Here is a 12,512-nt window from a genome sequence, read left to right on the forward strand (position 1 = left end):
CAGGAGTGATTGGTGGTAAGGCTGCATGATACTGAGTGTTGGCAAAAGTTACTTTTGAATGTACTGCATTACAATATTTAGGTAATCCCCCCAAAAGGTATTTAATTGCATTACTTAGTTACTTTTGGATGACTTTTTCTGGAAAGTAATGTGATACGTTACTTTGAGTTACTTTTTCTGGAAAGTAATGTGATAAAAGTAACTGAAAAGTAATGTAAGTTACTTTTTCTGGAAAGTAATGTGATGCATTACTTTAGAGTGACTTTTTCTAGTAAGTAATGTGATACATTACTTTAGAGTTATAAGTTACTTTTTCTGAAAAGTAATGTGATACATTACTTTTGAGTAACTTTTTCTTTAATGTAATGTGATACGTTACTTTTGAGTAACTTTTTCTTTTAAATAATGTGATACGTTACTTTTGAGTAACTTTATCTGGAAAGTAATGTGATACGTTACTTTTGAGTAACTTTTTCTGGAAAGTAATGTGATAAAAGTAACTGAAAAGTAATGCAAGTTACTTCTTTGAAAAGTAATGTGATACATTACTTTTGAGTTACTTTTAAGTTACTTTTTCTGAAAAGTAATGTGATACATTACTTTTGAGTTACTTTTTTTGGAAAGGAATGCAATATGCTACTTTTGAGTAACTTTTTCTGGAAAGTAATGTGATGCGTTACTTTTGAGTTACTTTTTTGGAAAGCAATGCGATATGTTACTTTTGAATAACTTTTTCTGAAAAGTAATGTGATAAAAGTAACTGAAAAGTAATGTAAGTTACTTTTTCTGGAAAGTAATGTGATAAAAGTAACTGAAAAGTAATGTAAGTTACTTTTTCTGGAAAGTAATGTGATGCATTACTTTAGAGTGACTTTTCTAGTAAGTAATGTGATACATTACTTTAGAGTTATAAGTTACTTTTTCTGAAAAGTAATGTGATACATTACTTTAGAGTTACTTTTAAGTTACTTTTTTGGAAAGCAATGCGATATGTTACTTTTGAATAACTTTTTCTGAAAAGTAATGTGATAAAAGTAACTGAAAAGTAATGTAAGTTACTTTTTCTGGAAAGTAATGTGATGCATTACTTTAGAGTGACTTTTTCTAGTAAGTAATGTGATACATTACTTTAGTGTTATAAGTTACTTTTTCTGAAAAGTAATGTGATACCTTACTTTTGAGTAACTTTTTCTTTAAAGTAATGTGATACGTTACTTTTGAGTAACTTTTTCTTTAAAGTAATGTGATACGTTACTTTTGAGTAACTTTATCTGGAAAGTAATATGATACGTTGCTTTTGAGTAACTTTTTTTGGAAAGTAATGTGATAAAAGTAACTGAAAAGTAATGCAAGTTACTTTTTTGAAAAGTAATGTGATACATTACTTTTGAGTTACTTTTAAGTTACTTTTTCTGAAAAGTAATGTGATACATTACTTTTGAGTTACTTTTTTTGGAAAGCAAAGCAATGTGCTACTTTTGAGTAACTTTTTCTAGAAAGTAATGTGATACGTTACTTTAGAGTTACTTTTAAGTTACTTTTTCTGGAAAGTATTGTGATACGTTACTTTTGAGTTACTTTTTCTGGAAAGTAATGTGATACGTTACTTTTCAGTTTCTTTTTTCTGGAAAGTAATGTGATACATTATTTTTGAGTTACTATTTTGGAAAGCAATGCGATATGTTACTTTTGAATAACTTTTTATGAAAAGTAATGTGATAAAAGTAACTGAAAAGTAATGTAAGTTACTTTTTCTGAAAAGTAATGTGATACATTACTTTAGAGTTACTTTTAAGTTACTTTTTCTGGAAAGTATTGTGATTCGTTACTTTTGAGTTACTTTTTTGGAAAGTAATGTGATAGATTACTTTAGAGTTACTTTTAAGTTACTTTTTCTGGAAAGTAATGTGATAGAAAGACAGCATCTGGATCCTCACATTTGTTTTCCCTCATTACACTTTTGCATATACCATTATCGTGATAACGACAGTTTTGTTATATTTGTGCAACTGTAATTTTCTTTAATAGGTAATCTCTGTTGAGCTACACTGAAAAAAAGTTGAGGTTTTGTCATAGTGGAAACATTTGTTTGCAAAAAAAGTGAGACTGTTGCTTTGTAGCTGACTATTAAAGTGAAATCCATCTCATAAATTTCTATGACTGCTGCAAAATGCACAAACAGTGACTCAGAGTGCCAATAAAAATAAATTTACACAATATATGTGGTAATTTAAAAGTATTAAATGTGTCCCATTAAAAATGTAAAAAAGTGTAGATTAAAAATATATAATAACTAAAAAAAATGCCTGATTTGTAGCTGACATATAAATAGAAGTGATTCTTACAAATGACTATGAATTTACTACAAAATACATAAACAGTGTCTTCAAGAGTGAAGAAAGATATAATTAAGAACACCTAACTCTGTATTAATTAAAAAAAGTAATGTCAAATAATAATGTTTATTTAATTAACAATAAAAGCTATTTTATTATTTAATTAAAAACACTTGATTTGTGGTTCTTCTAATAGTTTGTCTCTGAAAAAGTTGAGGTTTTGTCATAGTGGAAACATTTGTTTGCAAAAAGTAAGACTGCTGATTTGTAGCTGACATTTAGAGTGAAATCCATCTCATAAATTTCTATGAAACTGCTGCAAAATGTACAAACAGCGACTAGAAGTGCCAATAAAAATGAAATTACGCAATAAGTGTACTAATTAAAACAGTATTAAATGTCACTAAAAATGTTTCAAAATGTGTCTCTAATGTGTCATTAAAAATGCCTAAAAGTGTAGAGTAAAAATAAATAATAACTAAAAATAATGCCTGATTTGTAGCTGACATAAATAGAAATGATTCCCACAAATGACAATGAATTTACTACAAAAAACATACGTCTTGAAGAGCGAAGAAAGATTCATTTAAGAACACCTAACTCTGTATTTAAAAAAAGAAAATACATTTGTCAAATATTTAAAAACGTTTACTTAATTTATAATAAAAGCTTTAATTATCAACAAACAAATATAAGTCACTTGGTGGATCTTTTAATTGGTTCTCTCTGAAAAAGTTGATGGTTTTGTCAGTGGAAACATTTGTTTGCTATCAATCAATAAATGAATCAATCAATCAATCAATCAATCAATCAATCAATCAATCAATGAATAAATTAACGAAAAATGAAAGAATGAATGAATGAATGAATCAATCAATCAATCAATCAATCAATCACTCAATCAATCAAACAATCAATCAATCAATCAATCAATCAATCAATCAATCAATCAACCAATCAATCAATCAATCAATCAACCAACCAACAAATAAATAAAATCAACCAATCCATCAATGAATGAATGAATGAATGAATCAATCAATGAATGAATGAATCAATCAATCAATCAATAAAATCAATCAATAAAATCAATCAATCAATCAACAAATGCTCACTGCTAATGATTTGTAGCTAACATTTAGAGTAAAATCCATCCCATAAATTTTTGTGAAACTGCAAAAAGTAAAATACAATATATACAATTTATATATAAACTGCATGCAGTTTTGTACATTAAAACACATTAGAGAATGTAAAACCATTAAACAAACTAACCTTTTATTATATTTATAATTTATGTGACATTTCCAGTGCTCAATACATGATAATATTAACAGTGAATATGGTCTGACAGCTAAAGGGAGTGATTTTCACCTCCAAATATTAAGACATTTTAATAGTCACTGAGTTGAAAACCCTATGTGAAGAATTAGAGACATGAAAATCCAATTAAAAGAGCTCTGGCTTTATTTTAATCTCTGTTCTACCCCATTGTGTGTGTGTGTGTGTGTGTGTGTGTGTGTGTGTGTGTGTGTGTGTGTGTGTGTGTGTGTGTGTGTGTGTGTGTGTGTGTGTGTGTGTGTGTGTGTGTGTGTGTGTGTGTTTTAATTCAGACCCTGAAATCAGAAAATGACAATCTTGTCAATTAACAACCTGCATGTAATTTGATTCAACACACACACACACGTGCCTCGGTTTCCTCTGTGTAGTCAGTTACTGATTTGACTCTCACAATTATTTCCGCATTATTGATGAAGTGTTCCTCTAAGCAGAAGTGTGTGTGTGTGTGTGTGTGTGTGTGTGATTGACAGGGAAAGCTTGACGCTCTGTGGGTTTGGCTCAGGAGAGGATATGATCGTGTGTCTGTGATGAGACCTCAGCCTGGAGAGAAGGTAAGAAACTCGACGGCATACAGTTGAGAAAATAACTAGAAATTATTACAAGATAATGAAAGTGTGTGTGTAATATCATTACCAAATAGCCAGAACAAATCTGGGGAAATATGTAATTGCACTGATCATGATTATTCGTTATTTTTGTTCATAAATATTATTATTTAATTGAATGTTAAAAATTAGACCAATAATAAAATGTAAAGTAGCTTAAAGTAAACTGGCATATATTGCTGCTCTAAGTCCTTGGGCCCTATCATACACCTGGCGCAATGTGGCGCAAGGCGTGGCGCAATAGTATTTTGGTAGTTTCAGGTTGGTGCAAGAGTGGTTTTGAGGCATTGCGCTACGCTGTTTAAATAGCAAATGCATTAGCGCTCATTTGTGCGCTCATAGGCGTTCTGGTCTAAAAAGGAAGGCGTTCTGAGGTGGACCACTGGCGCGTTGCTATTTTGAGAAACTATAATAGATTTTTCATTAGACCAAAACTAACCCGGTCTAAACTCCAGCGCAGAGTTGCGCCTCGCTTACACACTGCTTAATACACACAAGAGAGCAATAGGCAAATATCTTTACATATGAAAAAATGTAAATATTAAGGATATATATAGGATATAATAAGAATAGATATAGGATATAAATATAAAGGATTAAAATATTACAAAACATATTATTTTCTAGCCTACATAAATATGAAAAATCACTGCTTTCATGTCTTCTTCATCTCGAGAGGCTTTTTCAGTTCATTCATAACAATTTGCTTTTGTGTAATGTTATTATTATTAGCAGTATTATTTATTATATCCATATTTATATTTGTTTTATTAAAAACAAGCTTAGATTTGCCCACCTGTCAGGTTTTAGACCATATGGGGCACAGCATGTGTTTTAGGATATAACTCAGTATTTGGACCACACTTGGTCATCATTGTTCATTTATTCGTTTGCTGGAAATTAGAACTGAATTTAGAAATAGTTTTGAAACGAATATTTGCGCTTAACAAACACAATTAATTATTTATAGACTAATTGATGTCTGTGCGTAAAGGTTTCCCTATCCAAGAGCGAATTTGAAAGTAGATCCATTATCTCTCATTCTCATGCAGTAGATGCTCTGTTTAACAGTTTTCTGTTAATAAACTGTTAACTGTTTGCTTGTGAAATGCTCATTTTTTCCACTTAGACTTACTTTGCGTCATGTAAATAGCGAATGTGCTCTTGGCGCGATGCAGCTGGCTCTTAAAGGGAATGGGAGATGAGACTATAATTGGTTTATTCTCAAAACACACCTATAACTCATTAAGAAAATAAACTCAACACTTTTAGCCCATGCGCCACGGCGCAAAGCAGGTTTTCCCGTCCTTAAATTAGCAAAAACGCGTCCTGACACGCCCTGAAAGCGTTTGCGCCCTGCGTTTTGCGCTCTGCGCATGGACCATCAAAATAGAGCCCCTTAATTTTTCCTGAATTGTAAACTGATGTTAAAGGGCACCTATGATGAAAATCATCTTTTGTAAGCTGTTTGGACAGAACTGTTTGTCGGTATAGTGTGTCCACTGTCATATTAGAGTGAAAGAAACACAATAGGTCTCTTTTTAAAAATTTTCTAATGTTAAAATAGTATCCAAATGCCTCCCATTTTAAGACTGTAGTGGCAATTTTTCTTTAACGAGGCTCTCTCGGTTTATTCTTTGCAAAGAAGGTCACAATCATACAGCAACAACAGTTTCTGCAGAGTGAGACACCGAAAACAGAGTGTGCTCTCTCTTATATTTGGTTTCTCCCTTGTACTGCATACGAGGTCACTTCTAATCAGGCTATACCATGTTTACATCAGGTGTTTCAACTGCTCTGACTCATGCCCCTTACAAAACAAGGAGACAAACAACATTACACAATAGAGCTATAGGATGAAAAACAAACAACAGAGTAGTCACAATTGTAAAATTAAGTACTAATGAAAAAAAGTAATGAAAAAAAGAATACACCGAATTATTAAGTTCTTGAATTTCATAAGTATGAAAACATGTTTGAAATATTTTTAGTTGAAATATTCACAGCTGAGGCAGTGGCGCAGTAGGTAGTGCTGACGCCTCACAGCAAGAAGGTCGCTGGTTCAAACTTCGGCTCAGTTGGCGTTTCTGTGTGGAGTTTGCATGTTCTCCCTGCCTTCACATGGGTTTCCTCCGAGTGCTCCGGTTTCCCCCACAGTCCAAAGACATGCGGTACAGGTGAATTGGGCAGGCTAAATTATCTGTAGTGTATGAGTGTGTAGATGTTTCCCAGAGATGGGTTGCGGCTGGAAGGGTATACGCTGTGTAAAAACTTACTGGATAAGTTGGCGGTTCATTCTGCTGTGGCGACCCCGGATTAATAAAGGGACTAAGCCGACAAGAAAATGAATGAATGAATGAATATTCACAGCTTAATTAAACAGCTATGTTAAATTTCAGGACCTTGAAATACAAACCCTGGAATTCAAGTCATTAAAATGCAAGAACTTGTTAATTCGGTGTATTCTTTTTTTCAGTTTGAGCTATTCAACAAGCTTTTTAATTCAATACTTTCGGCACTGATTTTGTTCCATAGTCTATCAAAGTGTTTCTGCAAACTGTTTATATTAAGTGTGATTATAAATGAATACACTTTGACCATTAGAAGCTGGTTATATTCACACATTGCTGCCACACGACTGTGTTTAAACCCCTAAAAGTGATTTTTGCATAATAGCTCCCCTTTAAGTTCAAGAAAAATGCCATTAAACAGGACTACAGACATCTGTTTCTATCTCCATATAAGGTAAAAGAAAGCCGTTTTCTGGATTCCTGTAGAATCAGGCAGATTGTGACAGGCAGATGAAAAGCATTGTGTGGTACAGTGAAGATGAAAGAAGGCCAGCTGTGAGCAATAAGTGCCGCCAGTAGCAGTGAATGGAGCGCTCTCTGCTTAAAGCATTATACACCTCCCATCAGAGAGAGCTGGTAAACGGAGGAATGCTGGACACTAATCTGACAGCCTTCACACTTGGAGCGGTCAGACTGCCTTCAATCCTCACAGGCAAACGTAAAAGCTTCTGCTGACTCATTAAACTGTTTTGAACAAGACAACACGAAACTGTACTGAAACCATCTCACGAATGCTGTGTTTGTAAATCGCAGCCATAATGTGGGACTCTTTTAAAGAGGTTAAAAGAAAGCTGACTTTCCTTCATCTTTTAAAGGGGACCTATTATGCAAAAATCGGGTTTATACAGGGTTTAAACACAGTTGTTTGGAAACAGTGTGTGAATATAATCAGCGTCTAATGGTGAACATTTATTAGTTTATCTTTTATAATCGCACTTGATCAACACTTTGATTGACATTCTCCCTTTGTACGAGTCATCAGAGGGGGAAAGCCCCGCCCACTAGTGACCATCTCTTCCTCATTAGCATAAACAACTCTGAGTGAGAAGCAGCCGTCCGCCATTAGAGTTTGCAGTCTAGCTACTTATTGCTATACAATAGGATATATGTGAATGCATTAGATTAGTCAGTACCAAAACCAAAACTAGAGCTAATTTAATATTATAACCTAAAATCACTATGCGAAAGTACAATTTTAACAACAAGAAAAATTCATTAGAGTCATAAATTACATTTAGTTCAAATTTTGTAGTTTGCATCATCTGGTTTGAATTTAAATGCATTATATTTCCTAATGCAAACCGGTACCGGTCTTTTATTTTGAAAAATCTTTTATTTTGAAAAATGACTATTTTCTCATTTAAATCTTAGTCACTTGAGCGCCCAAATTTAAGCCACAAGCAGCAAAATGAGTAAGAAACAGACGTCTTTGGAAAGTTTCTTTGCTTAGGGGAAAAAGGACCCATGAACTGCCAAGGAATGGGTCCACATTGTCAACAAATCAGGTGAATCCAGCATGCTGTGCAAAAAGAAATTCAACTGCTGTAGATCGCAAATGACGGTGGCCGGTTCGCATATCGCATCTTTTCTAGAGTTAGCGCAAGTTCATTATTTCTAATGGATGCGCGTGCCTTCCAGATGCACCCAGTTGAACGAATTCTGTGAGCACACCATGAGTCACGTGACCAGAACTAAAGAATCAGCTTCATCTTGTATGGAATATGCACATTTCGGTAGACTAATTATCCCAGGCAGACACAGAACACCCAAACACTGCAGTGCTTTGTAATTTTCTCTGTAAATAAAACTTGTATTAGAATTGCAGCAATGTTTTGTTAGCTTGTCATCCTCTGGTCCGCGGTATAATTGTCAATCGTTTACCGGTCTGCAATGATAAAAAGGTTGGGGACCACTGTGTTAGATGATCACACTTTTATAGTGATGACTGTTTAATAAAATCATTTTTAAATGCCTTAAAATACACTAAGCAACATTTGAAATGGATCAAAATGTTTTTTTAAATTGTACACTTCATGGAATAATTTGTCACAACTACAACTACTGAAGCTTAATAAACTCAAAATATCTTTGCAGCTGGTTGCTTAAAAACGTTAAGTTAACTCAACTTTTTTAATTTTTTTACAGTGAAGAAAATTGACTATACATTGATTTATGTTTATATAAAGTGTTTAGCAATGCACATTACCAACCAAATGATATATTTATTGTTTGTAGAACATGATTTTTACTTAATTTTCCAATGCTTGTTGTCATAAAAGAAAAAATCTGTATATTTTGACTGGTAACACTTGTCATAAATCTGTCATAAACATGACTGTCATGAGGCTTTATAATTGTACATACAATTGAAGTCAGAATTATTCGTCCCCTGTTTATTTTTCCCCCCATTTTCTGTCTAACGGAGAGCAGAAAATTTCAACACATTTCTAAACATAATAGTTTTAATAACTGATTTCTAATAACTGATTTATTTTATCTTTGTCATGATGACAGGAAATAATATTTAAGTAGATATTTTTCAAGACACTTCTATACAACTAAAAGTGACAATTAAAGGCTTAACTAGGTGTAAATTGCTTCTTTGTCCTCATTTGTAAGTCGCTTTGGATAAAAGCGTCTGCTAAATGACTAAATGTAAATGTTAATTAGGTTAACTAGGCAGGTTAGGGCAATTAGGCAAATCATTGTATAGTAATGGTTTGTTCTATGTCTGAAAAAAATATAGCTTAAAGGAGCTAATAATATTGACTTTAAAATGTTTATTAAAAAAATAACAACTGCTTTTGTCTTAGCCCAAATAAAGCAAATAAGACTTTCTCCAGAAGAAAAAATATTATCAGACATACTGTGAAAATTTTCCTGCTCTGTTAAACATCATTTGGGAAATATTTAAAACGGAAAAATAAGGCTGATAATTCTGACTTCAACTGTAAACATGAATATTTTTCTTGAACAAACTGTATTTGCTATTAAAGTGTCTCAAAGTCTGTCAAATCATTTTATAACAGCATCATTAATATTTAATGACATTTTAACCACAAGTTCAGCTTCCACTGTAGGAAATAGGAAAAATATTAATGACACTTATAAAATCCACGACATATTTAACATGAGGATCATGTTTATGACAGATTTATGACAATTCTTGTTGTCTTATTAATGTCAAGTTGTCATGACAAAGACTATAACAGGTTGTGATGTATTTGTTTGTGTCAAGTTACATAACAAACACTGTCATCTTTGCATTTAAAATTTCAACTGAATGTCAATTTGAAATAATTGACAGACACTGAAATAGTTAAAGAATGATTATTCTTAACATTAAAACCATTTATAGCTTTGTAAAAAATATGCTGCAATTTTTTTCAGGATTGAAAGAACAGCATTTATATGAACCATAACCCTTGACTAACAATATAGACTTTTTAACTTAAAGAAACACACTTAATAAAACAAACATGCCAACTGCAAAACCACATTAAGCTTTAATTTAAACTGCTGTTTATTTCACTCTGTAGGGTCGCTGTATGAAATTGACCCGTGTGAAATCCTGCCCGCCTCCTCGATACCCGCACTACAACAACCCGTCCAGCCCCATCTACAGCCTGCCCCACAGCAGATGCCCTCCTGTACCACAGGGTACACTCCCGCCCACTCCACGCTGCTCCGCCTACTCTCCAAACTCGATCCTGCCTCCTCTTCCATTGACTCCACCCCCAGACTCCATAACCCCGCCTCCTTACACTCCTCCTCCAACCAGAGCTCTTCCACCTGCCTGTCTGAGCATCAGTGTGACTCTGCCTCCACCCTCATCGCCTTTGTCTCAGCCCCCTGATGAGGGTCCACACGCAAGAGCTCCGCCCCCTTCCCGCCCACCGCCACGGCCAGGTCCCGATGAACCACACTACTACCAGGACTGAGTAGAGATTTGCACAATAAAAGCTGCTGCCGGCGAAATCTAAAGCGACATTGTCCAGCCATTAGAAAGTTGCAATTGTTACTGTTGATAATGGCTGCCGATGGGATTGTGACTGTGTTATTGCACATTTGATTCTGATTGGTCGAGAAACATTTTAAGGTGTTTATTTCCTTAAATCGCATGTCTAAGACGTTTCTTTTGTAGGTTTGTTGACTTTAATATCACCTTGCCTTTCTCTTTAAAGCGTTTGGAGGTTTTAGATTAGCTCCGTCCACACTATAATAATAACGTGAAGGAAAATTTTGTTTGAGATTGAAATACACTACCTGACAAAAGTCTTGTCGTTGATTCCAGATGTAAGAGCAACAAATAATAACTTGACTTCTAGTTGTTTATTTGGAAAAGTGGCAGTGGACTGCATCCCAATCACAAATACTGCAGAAGACCTACTGGAACCCGCATGGAGCCAAGATTCTCACAGAAATCAGTCAAGTTTGGTGAAGGAAAAATCATGGTTTGGGGTTACATTCAGTATGGGGGTGTGCGAGAGATCTGCAACATCAACAGCCTGAGGTATCAAGACACTTGTGCTGCCCATTACATTACAAACCACAGGAGATTCTCCAGCAGGATAGCGCTCCTCATACTTCAGCCTCCACATCAAAGATCCTAAAAGCAAAGAAGGTGAAGGTGCTCCAGGATTGGCCAGCCCAGTCACCAGACATGAACATTATTGAGCATATCTAGGGTTAGATGAAGGAGGAGGCATTGAAGATGAACCCAAAGAATCTTGATGAATTCTGGGAGTCCTGCAGGAACACTTTCTTTGCCATTCCAGACTTTATTAATCAGTGGTTTGAGTCATGTCAGAGATGTGTGGATGCAGTCCTCCAAGCTCATGATGGAGTCAGACACAATATTCATTCTGTCTCCACTGCAGCAGGACTTTATATTCTATACTGGACATTATTTCTGTTCAGTGATGAGACTTCTGTCTAAGCAAAGTCAGACTTTACTGTCCTGATAAAATCATTATTAATCAAGGCATGATCATATTTGATTTTGGTAAAATAAGTGTCTAGAGGCATTTGCCTTTCATATAAACCACTTCTGATACCAAATGCTCAACTAGAAGTCACATTATTATTTGTTGTTCCTAAAACTTGGATAAGCGACAAGACTTTTGTAACAGTAAGAATGATTAATCAATCCATATGATACAGTCCCTTAAAGTCACGTCTCGCTTTCAGTTTCAAGGCAGCACGTTTCTCACTCACACACAAACGTACCGCGCAAAAGCCCAAGTGAACCGCGCTCTTCCAACCGGGCCAGGGCCAGCCAAGTGAACCGTGTCTGAGCCCAATTCAGAGCACACACTTCTCAAACGATCCGGGAAATACGGATAGCATAGTGTGAGTAGGCCCTTAAAGTCACAGACTGCAAAACTGACGCACACTAACACTGTAAAACCCAGCTGTCAACGTTATCAAATAAAATGAGTGTATAGTCAACTCAAAATTGACAAAGTTAAGTCTACTCATTTGAAAAAAAAATTAAATCAGTGTTGAAGGTAATGTTAATTTAATACCTCATTACTGCAACTTAAATGGAGTAAGTTCACAGTACTCAAATAGATTAGTTTAACAGTTTGAGTTGCCTTAACTTATTGGTAGGCCCACACGGAATCTGCGCGCGCAGAATTCCGCAGATTTTCTGCAGAATTCCGCAGATTTCTGCAAGTTATTAGCCCATTATTAATTCTGTTTATTTACTTGAGTAAATGTGTAAATCTGAATTTATTCAGTTTTTATTCAGTAATTTATTAATTTTTATTTAATATATTAAGGTTTTAGTTATGATACTCCGTTGGATACTCCCAAAATAATTCCTCCCAAAAGAAATCCACAGATTTTTACCAAAATTCTCCGCAGAAATAGCA

The 12,512-nt window shown here is 34.4% G+C and overlaps 1 protein-coding gene across 2 annotated transcripts in view; it reads left to right on the forward strand.

Moving 5' to 3' along the window:
- The window catches only part of antxr1b (ANTXR cell adhesion molecule 1b), a 73,131-nt gene extending 62,185 nt beyond the window's left edge, over positions 1–10,946 (forward strand). For both annotated transcript variants that reach the window (XM_087271381.1, XM_087271380.1), the window contains exons 17-18: positions 4,148–4,228; positions 10,173–10,946. In XM_087271381.1, the coding sequence (XP_087127507.1) occupies positions 4,148–4,228; positions 10,173–10,574 (483 nt within the window). In that variant the 3' untranslated portion in view covers positions 10,575–10,946. The remainder of the gene's footprint in view (positions 1–4,147; positions 4,229–10,172) is intronic.
- The last annotated feature ends 1,566 nt before the right edge of the window (positions 10,947–12,512 follow it).

This window comes from Danio rerio, chromosome 10, assembly GCF_052040795.2.
Source record: "Danio rerio strain M-AB ecotype USA chromosome 10, GRCz13ab, whole genome shotgun sequence".
Classification (NCBI taxonomy): Eukaryota; Metazoa; Chordata; class Actinopteri; order Cypriniformes; family Danionidae; genus Danio; species Danio rerio.